Source organism: Chinchilla lanigera, unplaced genomic scaffold, assembly GCF_000276665.1.
Source record: "Chinchilla lanigera isolate Chin_1 unplaced genomic scaffold, ChiLan1.0 scaffold00056, whole genome shotgun sequence".
Classification (NCBI taxonomy): Eukaryota; Metazoa; Chordata; class Mammalia; order Rodentia; family Chinchillidae; genus Chinchilla; species Chinchilla lanigera.
In genome coordinates this window covers 12,942,480-12,967,273 of record NW_004955457.1, presented here as the reverse complement: position 1 = coordinate 12,967,273, position 24,794 = coordinate 12,942,480, and the positions used below count along the sequence as shown (strand labels likewise).

At 40.7% G+C, this 24,794-nt stretch overlaps 1 protein-coding gene and 1 long non-coding RNA gene across 2 annotated transcripts in view; one reads left to right on the top strand and one right to left on the bottom strand.

The window, feature by feature from the left end:
• Positions 1 to 602: 602 nt before the first annotated feature.
• LOC102010340 lies at positions 603 to 24,782 on the bottom strand. The gene is made up of 3 exons (XR_262946.2): positions 24,381 to 24,782; positions 1,680 to 1,923; positions 603 to 1,081 (listed from the first exon to the last, which is right to left on the bottom strand). It is a non-coding gene; the product is annotated as an uncharacterized LOC102010340 (long non-coding RNA).
• The window catches only part of Cdk15 (cyclin-dependent kinase 15), an 87,699-nt gene continuing 63,744 nt past the window's right edge, over positions 840 to 24,794 (top strand). Inside the window, exons 1-6 of the mRNA XM_005397066.2 lie at positions 840 to 986; positions 1,671 to 1,823; positions 1,994 to 2,088; positions 8,843 to 8,922; positions 17,668 to 17,762; positions 18,436 to 18,498. Of these exons, the coding sequence (XP_005397123.1) occupies positions 864 to 986; positions 1,671 to 1,823; positions 1,994 to 2,088; positions 8,843 to 8,922; positions 17,668 to 17,762; positions 18,436 to 18,498 (609 nt within the window). The 5' untranslated portion in view covers positions 840 to 863. The remainder of the gene's footprint in view (positions 987 to 1,670; positions 1,824 to 1,993; positions 2,089 to 8,842; positions 8,923 to 17,667; positions 17,763 to 18,435; positions 18,499 to 24,794) is intronic.

Genomic DNA, 24,794 nt, shown 5'->3' with positions numbered 1-24,794 from the left:
CTGACATATTACAGTGGCAATAGTCTTAGAAGTCTATCAGAGAAAAAGTTCTGTCCAAAGAACAAAGTTGATAAATCAGCTTGAGCCAGCTTCCTGGATATGTGAAGTACTAACATAATACCTTACAGTGATCATTAATCATGTTTATGTGGAAGAAAGAGCTGGGGAAAGAAAGGAGGGGAGGAGGGACAAAACACTTCGTGCTAACCCCTCTCCGCCCCTGTGCATTCACTGTGGGTGAGGACAGCACGGGTGCTCTGCACCACGCTGAGTGGCTGAGTGAATGAGCACCTCTCCACACTGTTGGCAGGAGACAAAGAGGTGGGGTAAAGATCCTCAGCTTTCTTCCTGCTCTATGTTCTGCGGTTTCTTTGAATACTACAAGTTGGCTAAGTTGCAAATTTGCTTTAAAGTAGGAAAACCAAAACACCTTCGGATATGATGTAGGGAGATAATGCTCCTCGGCTTGTCTACTTCAGCACCAGGGAAATCTAATATTATCAATCTCACTACCAGTAATGTCAGGTAAATACCATCACAGGGACAAGCAATGCACATTAATAAAAGGTGTGTACACCATAGCATGAACTCAAATTCATAGCTGGGATAATAACTACTTTTATGCTGTCCAGTATCAGCTGCCTTGTTTTCAGTAGCATACAAGCAGTCGTCTTTCTAAGGCAGAGCTCCTTCCCGGACAAGGAAAAACTGCTGAAGTCATGAGGCTGCTCCAGGCAGAGCCCTCATGTGAGTCATATGAAAGCTCCAGCTGCTGACCTCTGGCGAAAAGGGAGTGAGCCAGGGGAGGAGAGGCAGAAGAGGAAAGGTTCAAGTGCCGGTTTTCTCCTTGAACCTGGAAGATTATGGGTCAAGAGCTGTGTGCAAAGAGTCGACAACCTGGGTGCAGCTGCTACCACCGTTCGGAGGGAGGGGAGGCGCGCAGCTGGCCGAGGGGTCAGCCGGTGGCGAAGGAGGCTGCGCTGCAGGTATTTGCATCCGGGAGAGCCTCTTTCTCTATCCATCCACCGAGAAATGCAGATGCTCCCTTTCTGTAGCAGGGTCTGATTCTTCTGCGGTAGGTCTAAACACATAAAAAGAAAATTCTATTAAGGTCACGAGAATTTATGGCTATAGCTATGCAATGTGGAGACGGCTTGTAAACCAAAGAGAGAAAAAGGCTTGGCTTTGAGCTGCACGGAACTCCCTTGACTTGAAGTGGAGAAAGTGGTTTTACTCTTGAAATCTCCAAGGTACTAAATTGCAGAGCTCAACCGCAGAAGGCAAGCTGCAGTACTGGTTGGTATGCTGTGCATTCAAAATTTCAATCATTAGCTCATGATTATTAGCAATACCATACTAGAAAACCACCCCCTCAAAAAATAAGTTAGGTAGACGGGGGGGGGGTGCATAATTAAACAGAAGAATTGGAAAACATCCAGCAAAATGAGCGTTAGGTTCATCTAAGTGTTACAGACATACAGTCGGGTAAGGAAAGAGTGCATTCGATACCATTACAGTCTTTTTTAGGGATCTGACTTTCAAGAAACACGGCTGTGGGGAGTTGTAGGAAGCTTAAAAAACAGAGAACCGGGCAAATAAAGAATAGTTTTGCCAACCACTGAATCTTGACTTTGCATAAATTTTACTCTTGTGCTTTCTTTTTTCTGTAGCTAACAGACCTAAAAGAAGCATCTTGTTCCATGACTTCATTCCACCCGCCGGGGGAACGTCAGGCTGTCAGTGCCGGGAAGTTAAAGAGTAAAAGGCCACGGAGTAACAGCGATTCTTTTCAGGAAGAGGATCTGAGGCAGGGTTTTCAGTGGGTGAGTGAGCTGCTGATGTTGATGTTGGTCAAGAAGAATTCAGTGCATGAGCGTCTCTGGACATGTTGCCCGTGTGTTCTGGCGGTGCTGTCCCTGCTCCCTGGGGTGGAAAAAGTTAATAATTTTTTAAAAAGTGCTCTTTCTTTCTCCCTCCCCATCCCTTCAAGCAGAGGAAGAGCCTCCCTTTTGGGGCAGCCTCCTCCTACTTGAACTTGGAGAAGCTGGGGGAAGGCTCTTACGCTACAGTTTACAAGGGCATTAGCAGGTGAGTGACTCACAGGTGCAAGAGATTTTAGAACGGTGAGGCCCACCCTTCGCTTACATCATAAACCAGAGGATGCATCAGGGAGGTTCACTGGGTTTGGGACCTGTGCAAGGCACAAGGGCAGTAAGGAGAGACACGTGATGATTTAAATAGCCTTGAAAGAAAAAGCAAGCCTGCTGTGCTCCTAAGATCAGCCCATTAAAATGTTTATCGGCTTTTCTTCTCTTTTATTCCAGTAAAAGAAAAAGAAATTTTTCTCTACTATTGACCCAAAGAACAATCCCTGTCTGTGGGTAAGGGGTAGAGCCCATCCTGCCCTCCCTAATGAAGGTGACTCAGGATTTAACTACAGGCTGTTGGGTTTGCCACCTCGTTCTTTCACCTGGCCTAGGGGGCAGAAACTAAGGTTGGTTTCTGCGGAGCAGGGGATGTGCAAAAAAATGATAAATCCTGATTTTCCTACACTTAGAAAATATATAAAATGACTGAAGAATAATAACACTCCTTATTTAAAAGCCAAATCTCATTTTGGAGAAATGAATTCCACTGCATTTTAGTTGAGCTGGGGAAATTGGAGGATCTATTCTTTTTTTTTTTTTCTATGTTACTCTACTGGAGAAAAACAATGGCTTAATAGTGGGTTAAGTGTTTTGTTCGGTTTTTTTGTTTGCTTGTCTTGAGACAGGGCCTCACTGTATAGTTCAGGCTGGCCTTGAGCTCACTATGTAGCCTAGGCTGGCCTTGAACTCACAGTGATCCTCCTGCCTCAGCCGTCTGAGTGCTGGAATCACAGGCATGTACCACTATGCCTGCTTTAAAAGTTTATATTTAAAATGTAATATAAATACAAAAAAACTATTGTTTATCTTAGAGTTTGCATGCTATTATTTTTATTTGTTAAAACAAGATTGTAAATACAATTTTAAAAATATTGAATAAGAGCAGGATTTAATTCATATCTGTAGATTATCCTAGAAATCAAGAATATAAGATTTTCTTTAAGGAACTCAGCCTGGTAATAGGATGAAGAATATGTTAGAAATACTTGACCAAGTGCACAGAAGGAATAAAGTAGAAATATATTGCTTACAGCAAGATTTATAACAGGATAAACAAAAACTTGGTCACAAATATCCATAAATACAGGACCAAGTAATTAATCACAATTCTATAGAATTGAACCTAGCCATCTAATGTATGCAGTAGATGTACTGATATGAAAAAAAAGTCTAGTATTTTTAGAGAAAAAAACCAAGTTACAGAACATCTGTACCCCCTTCTCTCTTTTAGAAAAAAGCACTCAGATGTACTGTACAAATATAGATTTGTATGTATATAGAAGAGGCAAGAGACATAGACAAGAGGTTATTACTTCTAGCAGTTAAAACTAGGTCAGGGAAATGATGATCACTCTCAAACTTTCTATTTTATTCTCTACCACAAAGACATTTTATTTATAATGTAAAAACCTATTGCAAAATGCCATAAAGATAAATGCCAAAAAGGCATTTGATAAGTTCAATATCAATTTTTAGTTTTAAAAATTCTAAATAAATGGGCATGGTGGTATATACTTATAATCCCAGTATTCAGGAGGCTGAAGCAAGAGGGTGACTGGGAGTTTAAGGCCAGCCTGGGCTACATAATGAGTTCAAGGCCAATGTGGACTATATAGTGAGACCTTGTCTCAAAAAATAAAACAAAAAACAAACAAAAAACTCTAAATAAAATGGGAACAGAATGAATGACAATTCCTTATTTATGCTGTAGAATATTTCAAATCAACAGCTTACATGCTTTGTTGTTAAATATTGGAGACATTACTGTTAAATTTGAAATAGGGCAAGAATATTCATCATGCATTATTGATAAAAATTATCTTAGCTGGATGTGTTAGTGCATGCCTCTCATCCCAGCCACTCAGGATGATCATTGGTTCAAGGCCAGCCTGGGCAATTTAGTGAGACCCTGTCTCAAAATAAAACAATAAAAAGGACCAGGGATATCACTCAGGGGTACAGCACCCCTGGTCCTCAAGTCCCAGTAACTAAACAAACAAACAATAAATAAATGTTCTAGCCAATGTAAAGAGAAGATGCTGAATATCAATTTTTGTGGGTTATAGTATTAGTTCCCTAATGTACCTAAGAGACTCATCTGAAAAACTATTGGTAGTAACACAGAACAGCAAGATGATCAATTACAAAATCAATATATACTCATCCTAACTTATCTCATGTGTTAGAAATAACCACTTAGAAAATAAGGGCAGGACCTATATATTTTCTGAGGAACATAAAAGACTTAAAGAATCAGATAGACATTCTATTAAAATTTATTAATTTTTATGTTATCATCTTTATTGTGTGCCAGGCAGTATTTTAGCCACTAAGAAAACGCTGGAGGTAGGGGCAGGGATGTAGCTCAACAGTACAGTGCCTGCCTGGCAAGCATGAGGCCCTGAGTTCTATTCCTGGTACCAAAAAAACCGAATACATTGGAAGACAAGAGACAAATACCCCTTCTTTTATGGAGGGTAGGAGGGGTAAGATAGGCAATAAGCAAATTAGTAAAATACTGAGCTAATCAAAGAGTGAAAAGTGCTGTGGAAATGAAAAAAAAAAAAAAAAAGGGAAGAGGGTGGGAGAGCCAGAGTGGGAGAGTAGTTATGATCACAGGAGGCCTCATGGGAAGGAGAGAGCGGAACTGGGACTGGTGGAAGTGGGGAGCAAGCTAACACCCAGACCGTGGAAGGCAGCTTGGAGTAGGAGAGGGGCAGCAAGTAAAAAAGTCACTGAGGCAGAATCAACCTTGGCCCCGGAGAGGAAGAGGGTACACGTGTGCCCAGGGGTCATATAGGGTCTGGTGCAGTGGCCATTCCAGGGACTGTCTACATACAGGATATTTGGATTCGAAAATTTACTAGTGTAAAGGTGTCAGTGAGTCTTTAACTTCAAGTTTTGATGTATTATAAATACAGTTGTCCCTTGGAATCCTTGAGAGTTTGGTCTATAACCCACTTGGACACCAAAATCCTAAAATGCTGATGTCCCTTTCTTAAAGTGTTACAGAATATAATTAGTATAATATAGCACAATATAACATCTAATACAATGTAAATGCCATGTAAATAGTGGTTACATTGTATTGTTTAGGGAATGATGACAAGAAAGGAAAGTCAGTACATGTTTAATTCAGATGCAATTTTTCCCAAATATTTTCAGTCTGTGCTTGCTTGAATGTACAGATGCAGACCCCGCAGATACAGAGGGCTGACCATACATTCTGAATTACAATATAATAATTGTGGAGCACAAGTAAAAGAAAAGACAGATCAAAGAAACATGATTTTGAAAAGTCCAAGACCATTGGACAGTCCAAGTGTTAGTAAAATCTAATAAATAATCACTGGCATTTCAAGTCAGCAGAGAAAAAATGGTGCAATAAATGGAAGTTGGATAATGGTTAGCCATTTGGAAAAAATGGATATAAATTTGAATGTAGTGGATTAAAGAGTTAAATGTAAAGGAAAACATAAAAGAACTAGAAGAAAAGAAAAGATCTATATAAGCTTCAGACTGCAATAGTCTGTCTAAGTGTAACATCAGGAAAGATACATGTCTGGGTTGCCCCATCTATTCAAGTATGTGCCGGGGAGCCCCAACTCTGACACACTATAATAGATGTTTCACTGAAACAGTTATGGTCAAATTGATATGGAAAACACAAAATAAAATTCAATTCTTTTTTATAGAAAGATTTTAGTATTTTTTTTATGTATTTATAGTATTTTTTGCAAGAATTGAACCCAGGGCCTCACACATAGTGGCATGTTCTACCACTAAGCTATATCCCAAACCCCTTTTTATTTTTATTTTTATTTTGAGACAAATTCTCACTAAGTTGCCCAGGTTAATCCCAAACTTGTAATCCTCCTGTCTCAGCCACCCAAGTAGCTGAAATTAGAGGCGTGTATCATTGTTCCTGGCTAACTTTCAGCATTTAAAAAAATCAACATATGCTATAACTACAAATGATCCAGAAGATTAAGTACAAAGCATTTTCTAAACATATTTGACCAAAAACACCTTTTTCATAGGGATGTAGAACTTTACACAATATCTAAGTAAAACACTTTGGAAAATACTGAGCATCACAAAGAATTTAAAGTTCAAGGCTTCAGAGACAGCCTGGCATGGTGACACACGCCTGTGATCCCATGATTTGGGAGGTTTATTATGACCCAGCATAGACTATGTCAAAAGGACAAATAAACATACTTCATACAGGGTAAGGCAAATGAAGGCAGCTGGTGAAAAGAATGTGCAAAATGTTTCCACAAAAAGTCAGGCAAATAGGCAAAACACACACAAATAGACAGATAAGACCAATGCATTTAGCAAAACTTAGTTTTACAAGTAAGAAATTGAAATTAACATGTGACCATCTTTTTCATCTATCAAATAGGCCAGAATGTGAAGATTAAAGCAAGAACAAATCCTTATTGATAAGGGAATGGCAAAGCAACAAGAAGCCAGCTGAAAGTGCTTCTGAAGGATAAATTTCCAAAAATTTAAAAAATAAGAACCAGGCATGGTGACACACACTTTTAATCCTGCACTCAGGAGGCCAAGGCAGGAAGATCCTCAAAAGTTCAAGGCCAGCCTGGGCTACATAGTGAGTTCAAGGCCAGCCTGAACTACGTAGTGAGACCCTGACTCAAAAAACAAAACAACAACAACAAGATGTCAGAAATAGAATAACACCAAGCCAGGCATGGTGGTCCATACCTCTAATCCTACCATGCTGGGAGGCTGAGACTGGGGGATTGCCAGTCCGAGCCTGCTTAGGGCAATTTAGTGACACTGTGACGTGCTTTCTCAAAATTAAAAATGAAAAAAGGGCTAGGGATGTAACTGAGTGTGAAGGCCCTAAATTCAATCCCTAGTCCAAAATAATAATAATAATAATAATAATAATAATGCATTAAATTAGAACCTGAAGAATAAAATACTTATGAGTCCACACTGATATAAACAAGTGGTTCATGCTGGGTGTGGTGGTGCAGACCTGTAATACCAGCACTTGGGAGGCAGAGGCAGGAGGATTGCCATGAATTTAAGGCCAATCTGGGCTACATAGTGAGTTCAAGTCCAGCCTAAACTATGAAGAGAGACCCTGTCTCAATAAATAAATAAAAGGTTGAATAAATTAATAATAGGAGAGAAGAAATAAATTTCTCCTGCAGTAGAATTCCAAATAATTTATGTAGAAAGTCTACCCTGAAAGAGACACATAACAGTTCTCCAATACTGAAATGTAGTCACTTATAGTGATACTCATGCTAAAGTACAGTACAGAAGGGGGAAAATGTAGCTTTATCATAGAGAGATCAGACAAAAGTTACCTCAGACAGGTGAGTAAAGTCAACATCAAAAGCTATAAGTCACCATGACAGTATGTATCCTTAATCAGATCTGATAAAGAGGGCTTCTTACATTCCCAAACTCATAATCCTAGTCTCATAAGAAAGACATCAGAACAATTCCAAGAGAGGAACATCTTACAAAACACTGCTCAAAACTGCCAAGGAAAATCTGGGAATCTCAGCAATGCAGAACCTAAGAGGATATGACAATGAGATATAGCCTTGAATTGAACCCTAGACAATAAAAAGGATATTAAGTAAAAACTAAAGAAATCCTAATAAACTATGAGTTTCAGTTAATAATACCTATCAATATTTATTTAGTAACTATAACAACTATGCCGTACTAATGTAAGACATTAACAATAGGAAAAATTGTATGCAAGATATATGGGAACTTTCTATACTACCTTCTTAATTTTTGTGTAGATCTAAAAATGTTCTAAAAACTGAAGCCTAAAAATACACACATAACATTGATTAATGTTAACCAGGGAGTGGTGCAATATCCAATCTTCTGACCACTAGAGCGACAGGCATATTTATATGATCAATACTGTATCATTATTAAATATCCCCTTGTACAAGACTGAATGATAAAAAAATTTTAAATGGGAAAGAATAGATGACTACTAAAATTATAGGAACCCCACTGTATTAAAACGCACATTTATCCTTGCATTAAAGTCTTCTTTGTTTTCAGTACTTATTTTCATCATGAACAAGATCTATGAATAAGGGAAAAGTAGGAGGTAGAGAGACCATGGTGCGGACAGGTAGACTGGGCAGCACTTTGGAGGCAGTGGGAGGATCTGGTTGTTATTCTGAGCCAAACTTAGAAATACAGTGTGTTTTGAAATGACCTTTCTTGGCTTTCCTTTTATGAGGATGCCCCCCAGCTATGTTGAAAATAGACAGGAAGAGTAAGTGTTCAAGCTGGGGGAGGGTTAGTGAGAAGCCAGGTGGAAAATGAGGATGGCTTGCGAAAGTGTGCAGGAAGGAATGAGAGGAGCAATGGACAGCAAAGTGGCAGGAGGAAGGTGCTTTCTCTGGCCTCTTCTCCTCCAAATATTCTATAATGAACACATACCATGTCAGTAAAGAGAAAACCATGCTTTGTAATATATCTATGCAATGCACATTTTATACTGGTTATCTATATAATATGTATATATTACATATAGTTTTATTTTGAGAAAATAGTAGCTCCAACATGCTAGAACATATTTTTTTGAAGGAAAACTGCTTTAAAAAATCAACTTTAGTAAAAGTTGCAGTTTGGAACTATCTCCGCAATGTGTGCCATATCTTCCACCCCCTTTCTAGGATCAATGGGCAGCTGGTGGCTTTAAAAGTCATCAGCATGAACGCAGAGGAAGGAGTCCCATTCACAGCTATCCGGGAAGGTAAGAACAGGAAAAATGGTCCTAGGAGATGGTTTTGATTCCTTGCTTTGAAAAAATAAAAAAGGAAAGAAAGAAAAGAAAAGGAAGAAGAAAAGATGCATTGAGTTTATTTATTTAGCACCTGATTTCTGGTATTTCTACAAGTTTTTTTCTTTTTCCTTTTTTGGTGGTACTTGGGTTGGACCCAGGACCTTCACACTGAATTATGTTCCCCACTCTTTTTTTATCTTTTATTTTGAGACAAGTTCTCACTAAATTACTAAGTTGCCCAGGCTAGGCTTGAACATTTGATCTTCCTGCCTCAGCTTCCTAGAATGTTGGGATTACAGCCAGATGCCACCATGCTGGGCTAGAAGTAATATTTATTTTATTTTATTTTATTAAGACAGAGTCTCACTCTGTTGCCCAAGCTGCCCCAAACTAAGAGTCTTGTGCCTCAGCTACCTGAAGGCTGGGTTTACAGGCATGTACCACCACACCCAACACAATTTTATTCTTGATTCCAGTTTTTCAGCAGTTTTTACACTATTATTTTATTATTTATTTTTAGGATATTAATATTCAAACTGTTATATCACTTGACTGAAGTTATGAACTCAATGATTATTTACTAGATAATTTCTACATGCTTGACCTCATACTGGGTGCTAAAACTTTGTCTATCCAATGCCCAAATTTCATGTAAAAGAAAGAAAAATATAACATCACCTTAATTCTTCATGGGAAATTTGCCTGAACATCCTTGTCATTTTGAGAATATTTGAAAAACTCTGGGAAGGCATGTACTTGTAGCGCAGTGTTGTATTTCCTTCCAAACCCGGGCAGCAGCGCAGGCAGGTGAGGATGGACTCCACTCTGCACCACAGGCCTGCCAGGTTCTGGAGGGGCTCACTTTGCCTCTCTGAAACTCAGTTCATTGCAAAGGCAGTAAACTGAGGATGAGATGAGTATTTATCACAGGGTATATTTTCAGAGTTCAACAGACTTGGACAGTTGTTCTCTTCTTGCTCTTTTCCTTGGTGATGTTTTGTTGATCGTCAAGATAATGAATGAGTTATACTATAAATCTCAAAAGGCCAACATAGTGAAAATAAATTGCTAAAAAGCATAATTTATCAACTTTTTCACATCAGCCATTTGAGGCAATGTTAGGATTGCTATCCATTTCAGAAAAAAAAAAGGAAGCGCATTTCCCTTGCCTTGCTTTTTCTCCCTTTTTACTTTTTATCTTCCCTTCTTTACCAAGCACACCCTATATGCAAAGCACATTGCTGAACATCGCAAAGGGAAAGCCCAATCTTTTGTTGTTTGAATTCTAACAGAGTAGATAATTCAAGTAACAGATATGTAAAAGACGTGCACAACCTTGAGGACAAGTTTGTTTCAGTGTCTAATGGAGTCTATGAATTTTGAACTGAGCTTGGATGGATTGGTTATGCAAATAGGCGTAAAAAAAAAAGCAATTCAGAAAATGAGTTTATAACTTAATTTGATGCCATTTCAAAAAGTCTTTTAGAGCCCCTGGGAAATAAACGGTTTTGAATTTAAATAGAAGGGCCAATGGCTATCAGTTTAGCCAGGACTCCTTCTGTAGGATCAGGTGCACATGGATTTAAGTGTTTAATGTAATGGAAGCTGCATTTATGGATGTTCTTATTAGTGGTTTCCATGAAAGGATGACCACATACAGAAAAGACATGTGGGGAGGGTAAAGAGTATTTCTGAACCTAATAGCAGCCCCGGGTCGCCCACCTAAGGGAAGGGAACCTAGGCCCATGTTCACCTCATTCCCTGCCGCCTGCATGGCTTTTCTCAGCTTTTGCTCACAGCCAAGTTTTTCAGGCTGACATTTGATGGTTTTGCCAGTTTTGCTAACAGATGGCTCTCAGCATGGTTCACAAGAGCTGGATCTGTATTGTTCTGTGTGCTAAAGGTTTCTTTCATTGCACGTTTACCGGGGAGCTGCCTCTCCCTCACAGGTGTTTACAATTACACTTAGTATTTAACCACAGACTCCATCCCTTTGTTTTATGGACTTCCCTTACTGAAAGCTTTGCTTGTATAATACTGAAAACCACAAAAGGATTTTTGACACTCTGGAGGTTGTTAGCCTTCCAGTTTCTAACAATGAATGCTTCTTTTTCCACTAGTGTAAGAGCTTGGAGCCCTTGTTAGAAAGGTCCGCTCTCCTCAAGTAGATGTGAGGCCTCGTTTGAGAACTTTGGCACTGTCCCATTTTTCCTGTAAGAACTCTAAGGATGTGAGGCCAGAGACACAGGAGGTTAAATTAGAAGGACTGGAAGGCAAAATAAGAACAGCTGGAGTTCATTAGTTAAAATCCAGGGTCACTAGCTAAAAAGGCAATCAAAAGCCACGTGCAGAAAAACCGAACAAGTAATGCAGCCTTCTTTGAAAAGCCTTGAAGCAGGAGTTGGGTTTCCTGAGCAGTTTGCTTACTCTGCTGGCACGGCAGCCCGAGATTTATCGAGCAGCCCAGTCTCTGTGTAGGTAGAATACATACGGCAGTTTATTAGTCATGTTATATAGAGTGCTATTTGTCTTCATTCGTTCTTAATATATAATATTATGAAATTAGCAGGAGTATGTACAGTACAAAGGGAAAACTATCAGGTTCTTTTCAAACCTCTTTCAACCCCCTTAACTTTGAGAGATAATGTATTATTATTCTACTGTATAGCCATCATTCAAACCACATCTGTCTGATTCAGGATGCTATAACCTTCTGTACGTTTATTCTACAAATATTTATTGTGTACCCACAGCGACAATCTCTCTGCTGACTACTAGATATACAGCAATGCACCAAATAGACATGTCCCTACTACCTTAATGCTTTTGTTAATTAAAAAGACCAGAGGCTTTCATAGCAACTTAGAAAATCTTTCTTAATTGGCTCAGAAATATTTCAAATATTTATTTTCACAAGTAGGAGAAAATACCTTCATTTGAACAGGCCAATATTTTATGTTTTATGTAAGAATAGTGTTTCTTAGTTTTATTAAATTCTATCAATATTTTAATGCACCTTATTTTAAATATCTTTCTAAAAATGATTACCTTCTAGTTTAAACTAGGGACCTTTCACCTCACTGTAGAATTTCCTTAGGAAGCAGTTATTTAATTCACCTTTTTTGAGAAGTAAACACATGACATACTCCAATCTTATAGTCTTATTTTGCCCCTTACACTAACTCTAGGAAGTAAAATGTGTTATTTTTGTTGTACAGATGAAGGCATCCTGAGCTCAGAGAGGTTAGGTAACTTATTTGAAGTCACAGAGCTAGTAATTAGAGTTTTTAGATACTAGGATCCATATCTATTCTATCTTAAATTCTTTCTACTTTGTTATATAAATTTGGAAGTGCATTTCTCCTTTACCAAGAGTAAAGTTAGAAATAGGAATCTGTTTTTATAACATACTCTATATAAACATTAGGGAAAAATCAGAAGAAACATTTTAAGGAAAATAATATATAATATTGTGTATTCAGCAATTTTGCTCCTATAGCACCAGTAATTGCAGCATTTAAATTAGAAACAGTTTCATCTAAAAATATTTAAGGTCAATTTGCTAGTAGAAAATTGTAATTACATTACAAACTAATTATTCCCAATCCACATATTTTTAAAAACAGCCAAAAGAAAGTCTGAGGAACTTTCCTGAGATTACACAATAAGACAAAGGAGGAATCTGATTAGAATTTCTAATTCTCCATGCTAGCATACTCCTGTAATTCCAGCACTCAGGAGGCTGAGTCAGGAGGAGAACGAATTCAAGGCCAGCCTGGGTTACATAGACTTCCCGAGGAGAGTCTAACTCCCTATAATATTTTACCTCTCTTAGCTGTAATAGTAGAATGTATGTTTATGGTGCACAGACCCCAGCTCAATTAATAGCACTCCCCACCACCAAAGGCAGTTGAAGAAATCCTATTTAGACTTAAAAAAAAAAAACAACAAAAACTTCCCTCCATTTATCTTGGTGTCTTTGAAGAAAAATAAAATAAGTACACTTGAAACATGTGAATTATAAAAACAGTAAATTTACCAGTATCAGAATGCTGATTTGAGGATATTTCTTCCCCTCTCAGTTGACTTCTCAGCTGTAACCCTAAAACTTTAGTCTGTAGAAAAGAAATATCACATCACCTGTGAAGATTATGAGACATCCTTGAATTCAGAAGAAAGTAAGTCCCTTCCTCTACACAGCTGAGACACAGGGCATTTTCGATACTCTGGTGGATGGACCAAATCATCTATCAGCACTACCATGATACAAAAACTTTAAATAGCATCAGCCTTTGTGTGCAAATTCTATAATAATTACTCAGTAGAAATCTGTTTCCATAAGCTGTTTGAGTAGCCCTGGGGCACGAGAAAAGCAGTAGTAGATGTGGCCTTAAAGCGGAACATTCATGATCTAATGAGGATGGTGATTAAAAGAAGCAAGAAATCTTCCACAGAAATACTCGGCCAACCAACCATATCAGTGATATTAAACAGGAAACCATAAATTCAACAATAAATATTTATTGAGTGCTTGTTATATTAGACATTATTCTATGCACTGAGGATAGAACAATAAGCAAAAAAAAAAAAAAGAAGTGCCTACTGTCAGTGAAGTTTCTATTCTCAAAACAGTTTATGTCAGATGGTGATGAATGCTTTGGAAAAGAAGAAAACCGGGCAGGAGCGGGTGGAGATTGCTGTTCCATCCGCAGGGGCCACGGAAGCCGGTGCCTCATCTGGATCATTTGAGCAGAGTCCCGAAGGAAACGAGGGAGGGAGCATGCAGAGAACTGGGCAAAGAGGCTCTGTCTGAGGCAAGGACGGCGGGAAAGGAAGACAGGGAGCAGCTGTGTTTGCAAGTGTCCGAGGAACCTGGAGGCTACAGCCGGGTGAGAAGGCGGGTGGATTAGAAAATGCCAGATGATGTGGAGGGCGGCTGTTCAGGTCAGGGGAGTCCTTCTGATTTTACTGAGTGAGATAAGAGTTCACTGGAGGGTTCGGCGCCAGGCGGGCCGGCTCCTGACATTCACTGGAGCAGGTGGCAGTGGCTGGCAACTCTGTAGAGACGGTGAGAAGGAAGGCAAAAGGTGGGAGGCTGCTGCTTCTGCACTTGCAGAAATTCCACCAGGATCTGACTGTGACTTGTCCTAGGACTGTGGCAGAGCGCATGGCAAGAAGTGAGAGTTTCTGGACATCTGTCACCAACAGATTTGCCAATAGATTGTGTGAGGGTTTAAAAATAATTGTTGAAACAAAGTAAAAATAATTGTTGAGAGTAATTGCAATCTACTAGGGTGATGACCCTTCATAAATGGATGAACTGCTTAAAAATATTTCTGCAAAGAAATTGTGAACCCAAGATAATACAAAAATAAGGGAGCGGCCAAGAAACCGCCAAAGGTACACTTTTCCTCCTCCCACAAAATTGCAGTTGTCAAGAAGACTGCATAAGGAAGTACCCACTACTCTTAGCAATAAGCCTTATCCAAGTAAATACTGTTCCACCTGCTTCTTGCCAGTGATTGTTTGAAGCCATGCTGATGAATAAAACATGTTACCATAACTTTAAAAATAAGCAGAGGGAGCTTTAGTAATGTATTTAAGTAAGGCAAAAATTGTATTAAAAATACTCTTAATGATTTCAGCTCCCCCCGCCCCTTGATAGTGGTGGGGATCAAACCCAAGGCAAGAGCCCTAAAACTGAGCTGCGTCTCTAGCCCCTAAAACTAATTTTGATGTATGCTTTGTAGGATGTATGTACATGCATACGTGTGTGTGTGTGTGTGTGTGTGTGTGTGTGTGTGTGTGTGTATGGAGAGAGAAGGGAAAGAGAGTGATTAATGAAATAATGTATAAATAAACATAAAATACAAGCAACTGCAGTTGATGGTTGTTATGGCTGATACATTGTGTCAACTTGGGGAGTCTAGAGGTTTGGCTAAATGACTCAGCAGGAAGCCAGGATGCTTACTTTGTATACATCCTGAGCCTGTGGAAGAGGAGGGCATGGAGATTGTGTGAGAGCTACATGCCCCTTAGGTGGGGGTAGCCTGTTTACAGTGTAAGGCAAGAAAGAAGCTGCTTGCCGCAATTCCTCCCTTTTGCTCTGGCTGTTTGCTGTTCGGCTGCCATTCCCCACTTTGCTCTTGTTGCTTTGCTATCTTCTGCCTGGGAGCCAGCCAAGTATGGACTGAAACCTCCACAAACTGTAAGCTAAATAAACCTCTCCTTCCTTAATTTTGGGTGTTAGGAATTTTGTCTCAGCAACGACAGAAAAGTAACCAAAACAATGGTCAAGAGTCACAACTGTAACACCGTGCAAGGTGTGGAAAATTCTAGCAGAAACATTCCATAAACAAGGCTTTAATACTGGGATGGGAATTTAATGGGCTCAAGGTGAAAGAGGGAGTAAGAAACTGACATGAGGATATTAATTTACTTTTCCTCTGTGTAATGCTCTCATTTAGCAAGGGTTCTCCAGGTGGGTTCTGAGTTCATCCTCATATCCTCCCTGTGAAGTAGTCAGGGAAGATAACTCTTCTTTTCACAATGACTGAACTGAGACTTGAGTTGAGATGCTCTCTAGAGCTTATTCAGATGGAAATGGATAGGGCCAAGCTTCTGCTGGGACTCCTGGCTCCACAGACAGTTCTCCCTTAAGACACTCATTAAATATGCTTGATAAATTAAGTGCTTAATTCTAACTAAACATTGTACTAGGTTGCGTGGTGGCATCCAAAAGAGAGTCACTCTCTCTATTCCCATGAAGACTCCCACGTGAGATGAGAGAGATAGAACAGATGCCTATGAAACTGTTCATTAAATGTACAAAGCAATATATTTATAAAAGTGAAATGATAAAAATTTAGTCCATTAGGATTCTGAGGACAAAAAGTAAAACAGCACAGCAGATGATAGAGCTTCAGCGACAAGAGGTTCCCAGCTCAACCAATTTAATGAAAAAGGGAATTCACGGGCTCACAGACCTGAGAACTAAGGCGTGCAGGGCACAAACAGTATCAGCGGGAGTTCGTGAATCTCCATCGTTCAACACTCGGTTTCTGGGCCTTTCAGTATTGAAGATGTAACTCATAGCCTCGTGCATGGTAGGCCAGCAGGCTACCATTAAATTATGCACCACAGCCCATCCGTGCCTTACTTTCATTCATTTCCAGGCATGCCATCACCAGGTGCTGGTAATCAAATCCCAGCAGTTCCTGGATGAATTCCACAAGTTCAGCCTACACAGTGGAATAGAAAGCATCTTTTCCCTAATGGCGTGAGCAGGTAGGGCTCTCCTTAGCTTAGTGTTTTGCCTGTCTCCGAACCAAGTACTGGGGGTACGGAGGTGCTGTGTGGTGATTGGCTATACCTGTGTCACACATCCACTCATGGGCAGAGGTTAGAGGTGCGGTCAGCTCTGCATCAGGGCCTGGACTGAGTAGAAAGACGATCGATTCTCCAGAGGGAAATAGAAGTGTTCTCATTGGAAGAGAGAGTGGCTGTCGGAGGGCAAAGCCACAGAGATGCATTACGACAGGATAAGATTCCGGAAGGAAATAATTCCACTCCCAAATTTAGGGGAGTATTTGAGTTTAAGGAATTCTGTTGTGGTAGGTACAGGAGATTCATGAAATGTAGAAATGCAGACATACTCTACAGAACATGATTTGAGTTTTTAATACTTAACTTTTTCTTTCCTTTAAGTTTTAAAGACATTGCTACTTTATGCCAGGATGCCCTGAGCAGAGACTCATCATTGCTTTGTTATGCTTTTTCAGTCTCCACCCTCCTGAAGCTAGGTGCTCTTCTTATCTCTAGAGCCCCAAAGACATCTTTTCAAAACTTTTCCTGGCCGTCCCAGGTTCTCTGTGGTGCATTCTCCCCTCTGAAGGGCTGCCATTAGGAGTTGGAGTGGAGCTCCAGGGTAGTGTTTGTCCAGCTCACAGGAAGCTCTGGGTTTGACCCCCAGCATCCCTACCCCCAAGCTAAGAAGTAAGAGACAGTTGTCAGTACTCCCACTTCCCTGGGCTCCCCAAGTTGGGCCCTCTCCTCTTTCTAAGCTTGCATTTTCTCCTTTCCACAGAGGCTTGCAACTTTCCCTTTAAGAAAGCCTCTTCACTGTCTGTTTATTACGTGTCAACAATTCTTCAGTTTGCCTGTCTCTGAACCAAGTACTGTGGGTAGGGAGGTGCTCTTATCCCTGCCTCTCGCCCTTATATCATTATATCTGTTATATCTGCAGCTCTGTTGACCTCCAGTGCGACTTTGCATTTTGGAGACTGGTCACATGTTGCAAAGTCTGGCTGTAGAAGACAGACACTGTGTTTCCTGCTCCTCAGTGGCCTTTGCCTCTCCAGGCCCTCTCTGCTATAGTTCTGGAGTGGAGATGCTGGGATTCCCAGAGGAGGGCATTCACAAAGTGCTGGGAGTGCTCTGATGAAATTGATTGGGTAAATGGAAACATTTTTTTTTTTTTGCAACCACTCTATCTTGTAAGAACAAGTTGAATAAATGCAGTAGTTTACCATTTTTAAAATAATGAAGGTCCTTTGTCATTTTAATATTCTTTGAGGAGAGATTTATTTTCAGGAGCAAGAAACTAGAATGCTTGATGTGAAATGTTTAAAAAATAAATACAGGTGTGTTTTGACAGTTTTAAAGCAGCACTTTTATTATCAGTAATTGATTTAACATTTTGTTTAATCTTTCTAGCTTCTCTCCTGAAGGGTCTGAAACATGCCAATATCGTGCTCCTGCATGACATAGTTCACACCAAAGAGACACTGACATTTGTTTTCGAATACATGGTGAGTTCTCCAGTATTTTACAACACAGGAGGAACGAACCTAGTGCTTGGCTAATGAATCTGTTAATATTTTATGACATGATAAAACTTTCATTATGATGTGGAAAGTATGGCAATCTTTGTTATGATTAGTAGTGCCTTATTATAGTCACCTGTAGTCTGTTTCTTATATTTTTTGCTGTTCCTTTTCTCCCATTACCTCCTACATAAAAAAGTTTTATTTTTTCCAAATCTACTTTTAATCACGACTTAAGCAGAATACAACACTTTTTCACTGATGTTAAGGATATGTCATAAAATAGTTAAAACTGTATACAAAGACTAGATCACTTTGTATTTTTTAAAGAGAAAAGATTCAAGTGAGCAGAAACAAAACCCCATAAGGTATGTGTATTTGACTCGCCTCCAAGGACACTTGAAGAGGGCAAAGTTTCCGTGCTGGATTCAGTACTAGTCGAATAAAGTGAGCCAAGGAACAGGCTTCCTTCTATGAGCTGCCTGTGTTTCACCTTCACAGTGGGGTCTCAGAATACCTGGTTATATACCTTTCATTCCTTAGTCTACAAACCTAACTCTTCCTGCCTCTGGGAGGTCAGGCTTCAGGTGGCTTTAGGACACTGCCCCTACACTCCTGAATTCACCGTCTTGTCTTCTCTTTCTGCTGTATTGTTTAGCACACAGACCTGGCCCAGTATATGTCTCAGCACCCAGGAGGGCTACATCCTCACAATGTCAGGGTGAGTACTTGGGGGGCTCCTTCTGGCCTGCCCAGAGAAGTTTTGAAACAGGTTTCCGTCACAGAGCAAAGTCCCGTGGCACTAAGGAAGAACATAAATATAAGTGATATTCTAGAGAAAAGTTTTTTGAAAGAAAAAAAGCTGGTCCTCAAGTGCTGGATCAATGTTCAGCTATTTGCTGGGCAGCCTATCCCCTGTCCGTCACTGTTACCATACAGATGTATCTTTAGAGTTCACATGAATTACAAAGAATGGTATCAAAAGAAAGAAGTAAAGCCAGGCCATCATAAAATAAATACCTTCTTCATGGCGGATCACTGCAGTTTATGATAAAGTTTGCAATGCTTATTCTCGCTGATCCTCTTGTACACATGGACTAAATTTCATTTTCCTGTCAGTGGACTAGAAATAACAATAAACTAGTAATGAGCTGTACTTCTACATCTGTTCATTTTAGAAACCATTTGTACTTCATACTTCTCATTTCCTAAGGTTGTATGGCATTAGTGAATTGATTGACTCTTAAAATAACCATATGAGATTTGTATATGGTGTATTTATTCATTTAACTAATATTCATTTATGGATTCATTTATTCATTCACTCAAGCAATATTTATTCAATATGTATTCTATATTAAGTTTTGGTTTCAAAAATGAATAATTTGTGTTTCTTATTTTCAATACACTTGAGTACAATTAGCTATATGGACTTCCCAGGGCAGAAGCAAAGTGCTAAGCACAGTGGCTGTGCCCTCTGGGAGTACCATGGGAGCACACAATACCGTGTGGGGACCTAACCTCGTCTTGCAGTCAAGGGTTTGGAAAGAAAAGTTTGAAGACAAAAAGTTGTGGAAGGTGAAGTAAAAAGTGAAAGTAACCATGTGGAGAATGGGAAAAAGAACTAGCCAGGAAGTGAGGAAGGACTGGTTAACAGTGTGTTAAGGACCCAGGTGAGGATAAAGACCATAGGATTTTTTTAAATGGTGATATTTAACAATTCAAATAGAGGAACAGAGGAAAAAGACATTTGGATTGATTCAGAGGTGTTTTGTAAGACCTGTAAGAAGTGGAGCAAGATAGTTGAGGACAAGTACTATACAGAGAGAAGTTCAGCTGAGTGAAATTGCTGGTCAGTGGCTTTTTGGTCTACCCTGAATGTAGGAAGTGAAGACAGTCAGGTTGCTAAGAAAAGGAGGGAAGCGTGAAGGAACTACAGGTGTTGATTAAATAAAAGGACAGCGGGAGGAAGAATAACTCCGAGAGAGAAAACTGTGCTAAATAGTAGGAAGGATTGAAAGATCAGAAGACATGATTCCTGCCCTCAAGGGACTTCCTTGTAAACACAGAAGATAAAAAACACACACCAGTGCTATAACAGGACATTTGTGGATAGCGTTATGTAAGAAATTAGACCTGGTGCTGTAGATGTGCAAAGAAGTACAAGTTATCTTCTGGCTTGAAGAGGCTTTGGACTTTAAAAGAGGTGCTGTGTTTGAAGAGGCTGAACGCCTATTAGTTAAAGATCGTCCTGAGGGAGGGAATGTTCTCAGCAAAGGCACCAGGAGAGTCAAAGACGCCCTAAAGCAAGAGGATCCCAGAGTTTTGTGCTGTGAAGGACAAAGGGTTCACTGTTTTTCAATCTACAGATTATTAAATCAATTGGCTAGCAGCCAGTATTTTTCAAATGAAATAAAATAGATGAGACAAGAATAGCAAAATTAGAGTACATGGCACTTAGAGCAAGTATTACTTTGTGCAACTTTTACTCTAGCTGTAACTGTATGTATATTTATGTGTGTGTGTAAACACTGGATGTACAGTTTCTGACAATGGATTGCCATCAACAAGGCTTTAAAAACACAGAGTAGGTCTGACTTCCTTGTGCAGAAGAGGAACCCAAAATTTAAGAAGAAAAATATTTTGCCTGAGGTCTCAAAACCAGATTTTACTATTACTAAAAGTGACTCCTAGGGGCTGGGGATTTAGCTCAGTGGCACAGCGCCTGCCTGGGAAGCACAAGGTCGTGAGTTCAATTCCCGGTACCAGAAAAAAGAAAAAAAAAAAAATTTACTCCTGGTTAAGGTTCTTTTCACTAATGCCATACTGCACTGCTGGCTCTGTCACCCTGAAATATAGGGAATATTCATGACACAGTCTGTGGAAGCGGATTGGGAAGGTGGCTGAGAGCCTCATTTTCCAGGAATGACAGGCTTTATTCCTTAGACAACATACTGTAAGAGCTGTAAGAGCTCGAGTTGAGAGGGAATGACACAAAGAAAAGAGAAATGACTGTGGTCTGTGGGAAGGGTTAAAGAAATGGAGACTGCAGTCAGGATTCCAGTCAGGATTGTAATCATGTAGTGGCGGCTCACGCTTCTCAGGCGTCAGGGACCAAGTGACCAAGGGATCCGACTCAGTAAGTCTAGGGTGAAACCTTGGCTGCTGCATTTCTGACAAGATCCAAGGTGCTGCCAATGCCTGGTGGAAGAACACACTGAGTAGTAGAGATGCAGGTGAGAAGTCCCAAAGGCTACATTTACGGTAGTGATGTTAAGAGTGTTACTCCATGTGGAGACCCATGAAATAGTCTTACAGAAGGAGGAATAGACTCAGATGTTCTCTTTTCTAATGCTTACTCTGATAACAATGTGGTGAATATATTGAAAGAAGGAAAACACTCTTTTTTTGAAATGTAAAATTTTCTTGATCCAATATTCTCCCCATTCCCCTTTCTGTGCACCCCCTCACATGGTAAATGGACTTCTCCTCTGCTCAGTCCCTCAGTGCTGATGTCGCATAGGTCCCAGCCTTGACACTGAGGCTAATCAAGACAGCAGGGGTACAAATGATAGCACAGGAAAGATGATAGATTGCAATCAATTACTGAGTCAGAATTGATGGGTAAAAGAAGAATCAGCAGGAATTTTGTAGCATTTGTTTGTGTGTTTGTTTGTTTTGAGACAGGGTCTCACTGTGTAGTTCAGGCTGGCCTTGAACTCACTACACAACCCAAACTGGCCTTGAATTCATGGTAATCCTCCTGCCTCAGCCTCCTGAGTGCTGGGATTATAAGTGTGTGCCATCACCACTGGCTTTTACAGCTTTTTAAAAGATGAATGGTGGTGCCATTTGTTGAGATAGAGGAATAGAAATAAGGTGGATTTTGGAGGTATATAGTGAATTATATTTTGGATATGTCGAGTGAGGTGATTATGGGATGTCCAGATGAAATTTAGACCATAAGGTCTAAAGGTCAGAAAAGAGATCTGAGTCAGGGATAAAGATTTTGAAATGATCAGACTATAATGGTTCCTTGAAGCCATGCCAGTAGGTAAGATGCTAAGGGAGCAGATGTACTAGAGTGTCAAGGGAAGGTCAAGAGTATCGTCCTAAGCTATAGCAATATATTCAACAGCAGTAGAAGTGAACCTATGAAAAGAATAGCCAGAGAGATAGGAGTAAAATTAGGAGACTGTGGAATCACGGAGGAAGGTGAGGAAGTGAGGGTGAACAGAGAGAGCCCTTAGGAAAGAAAACATGATCAGCATTGTCAAGTGCTGCAAAGATAAGAAATAAGAGGTGCTGGATTTCATAGTAAAAAACATTGATGATCACAGTAAAAACATTTATGAATGAAGTGATCATCACAGCAGCCTCTTTATAAGGACATGACTTTTACACTTCGAGGACAAACGGTTCCATATGATAGTAAGATCTAGTGTGGGACCATGACAGACTGTGGCTTCAGTGAGTGGGAGCAGCAGATCCTGAGCACTGAGGAGGTGGCCTAGATTCACTCTCATGAGCACTGACGCCGGGAGGCCACAGCTGTGCTCCAGATGCCCAAGTCTTTGGTGAGTGATGGAAAGTGACCCGGAGTTCAGAAGATGAATATAAAGAAGGACAAAGGAAGATGCAGTGGGATGGTACGAAAATCCAAAGGGCACCAAACTTCAGGGTGGAACAGTAATATCTTTGACATGGCTTTGAGGAAGGAGAACAGCATCTCCCACCTTTCAGTGATCAAAGTTATGAAGGGAATGTAAAAAAGCTCACACACACTTGAGAATGCTGTGGCAAAACAGAGAGCTCCCATCTCATTCAAGGAAAGAAGCCAGAAGAAAATGCTTCAGAGTAGGCTGGGGCTGGAGCACTTGCGTGGTATGCACAAGTTCCTGGGTTCAATCCCCAATGCTGCAGTAAGAAAAAGAAACTGCAGTGTTTAGCCTTTGGGGAGTTTGAAATCAGGAATGAGGAGTAGACAGTAAAGAATGAAAAGATTAGGGAGAACCAGGCATAGTGACACAGGCCTGTAATTGCATCTGCTGAGGAAGCTGAGGCAGGAGAACCACAAGTTTAAGGCCAACCTGGGCCATTTAGTGAGCCCCTTCTTGTTTCAAAAACAAAATTTTAAAAACTATTAAAGGGCTAGGGATGTATCTTAGTGGTAGAACGCTTACCTGGCATACTCAAGGCCCAGGGTTTCAATTGCTACTGGAGTAGGGGGTGAAGTTTGAGAGAGAAAAGAGTAATAGATACTGGGTTCAGTGAGAAGCACAGAGGAGTATGGGAGAAAAGTAATACTTAACGGCTTATATTTTAAGAAGTGACCAAGACAGACAGGGTGGGAATCCTATCGAGGTTACCTTGTTTCAGATTTCTAATAGAAGGAGTCCCAGGGATCCCTACAGGGGGAGGGACTCAAGCTCCCCAGCGGCATGGATCTGGCCAACTGATCAACTGTATTTCTGTGAAGCTCCTAACCCATGTAGCACTAGCCCGACAGAATCGTCGTGTCCCCACCAAACCTTCCTGTGTTACAAACAGGTCTGCCCTGGGGTAAGGGAAGCCACCCTGGAAAGAGTCACCTGAGGCCTGGCTTGATGGTGACTGAGAAAACACCATTGGATTTGGTTATATTCCGATGCAGTAATTGTTGAAGGAAAAATCCAGGTTGCCTGGGATGACAGAGTGAGTGGGTGGTAAGGTTAATCAGCATAGTCTGCACTTTGAAGACGTGGCTGTGAAACCATCTCTTGACACCGCATGGCAGTGCCATTTACAGATGCTCAGAGACGCCTAAGAAGCAGAGAGGACAGGACCAGCAGCCAGGAGGTGGGAGGTGGGAGGAGCTCATAGGGAGAACTGTCCGCGCTTGAGGCAGGAAGGGCATCTCAAGCTGACCCACAGGGAAGCTCCGTCTGACTCAGCCAGCCGCCTCCCTCCTTCCTGGCATGACATTTTCTGTCTTTTCTCCAGATTCTGAAGACAGTGTAGCGAAGTCACATGGGTATAAATTTGAGCCTTCTAGAGTGCTGGGGTTGCAGGCGTGAGCCAGCACACCCTTCCTAGACGTATTTTAGTTTTCCTTGAGTCCTGAGTTTTGAATCTAGAAAATGAGGACACATTTTCATCGAAGGACTGCACCCCTTCCTGATCACCATTTTCTTTGTGCTGTCCCTCATGTGCCTTTAGCTCCCTCTTCCCTCCTCTTTGAAAAGCATTTTTAAGCACATCCTGTGGTATGTTGTACGTTGCCTAGAATTAAAGTTGATTCTTTACATTGTCTTTTCTATGAACATTTATATTTAGGACTAGTGCAAATGCAGAGAAATTTTGTGTTTTGGCCGCTGAGTGGTGCGGTGAGCAGTAAAATGAATAGTGTGGATGTTGACTCACGGAGAAGAGTAGTAAGTTCTGGGAAGGCTCGGGACTAGGAAACATCTGAGGGGTCATGAATATCTAACGAGGGCTGGGAATGTAGCTCAGTGGCAGAGTGCTTGCTGCACATGCTTCAGGACCTGGGCTTGATCCCCAGCGCACGTGTGCACGCGGACACACACACACACACACACACACACACACACACACACCCCTAACCTGCTTAAAGTCTCGCGAAGCTGCCATGGAACCAGCCCGCATACAGGTTGCCGTGGTAGACAGAGCTCTCAGATTCCAGCTTCGGTCGTGCTCTGCTGCCCCCCGCTGTCTTCCTATCATTGTGAGGTCGGTACTGGTCCCGGCAGCCCTGGAGTTCCCTAGTTTCCAAGACGTCACGACAAAACAGATTTATCCACAGAACTCTGCCTCTGACATTTCGCCTGTGTCCCCAGGAATGCTCAGCCTGACCCTTTTTTTCTAAACTGCCAGAACGTGTTCTCAGGTGGCACAGGACTGTGTAAACACGAATGCTGGTGTTTGAATTCTCTGTTGCCAGTAGCACTGGAAAATAGCAAGTTATATTTAGAATACTACGCATTTTTTCTCCTTTTAAGCTTCTTTATGTTGGTGAGA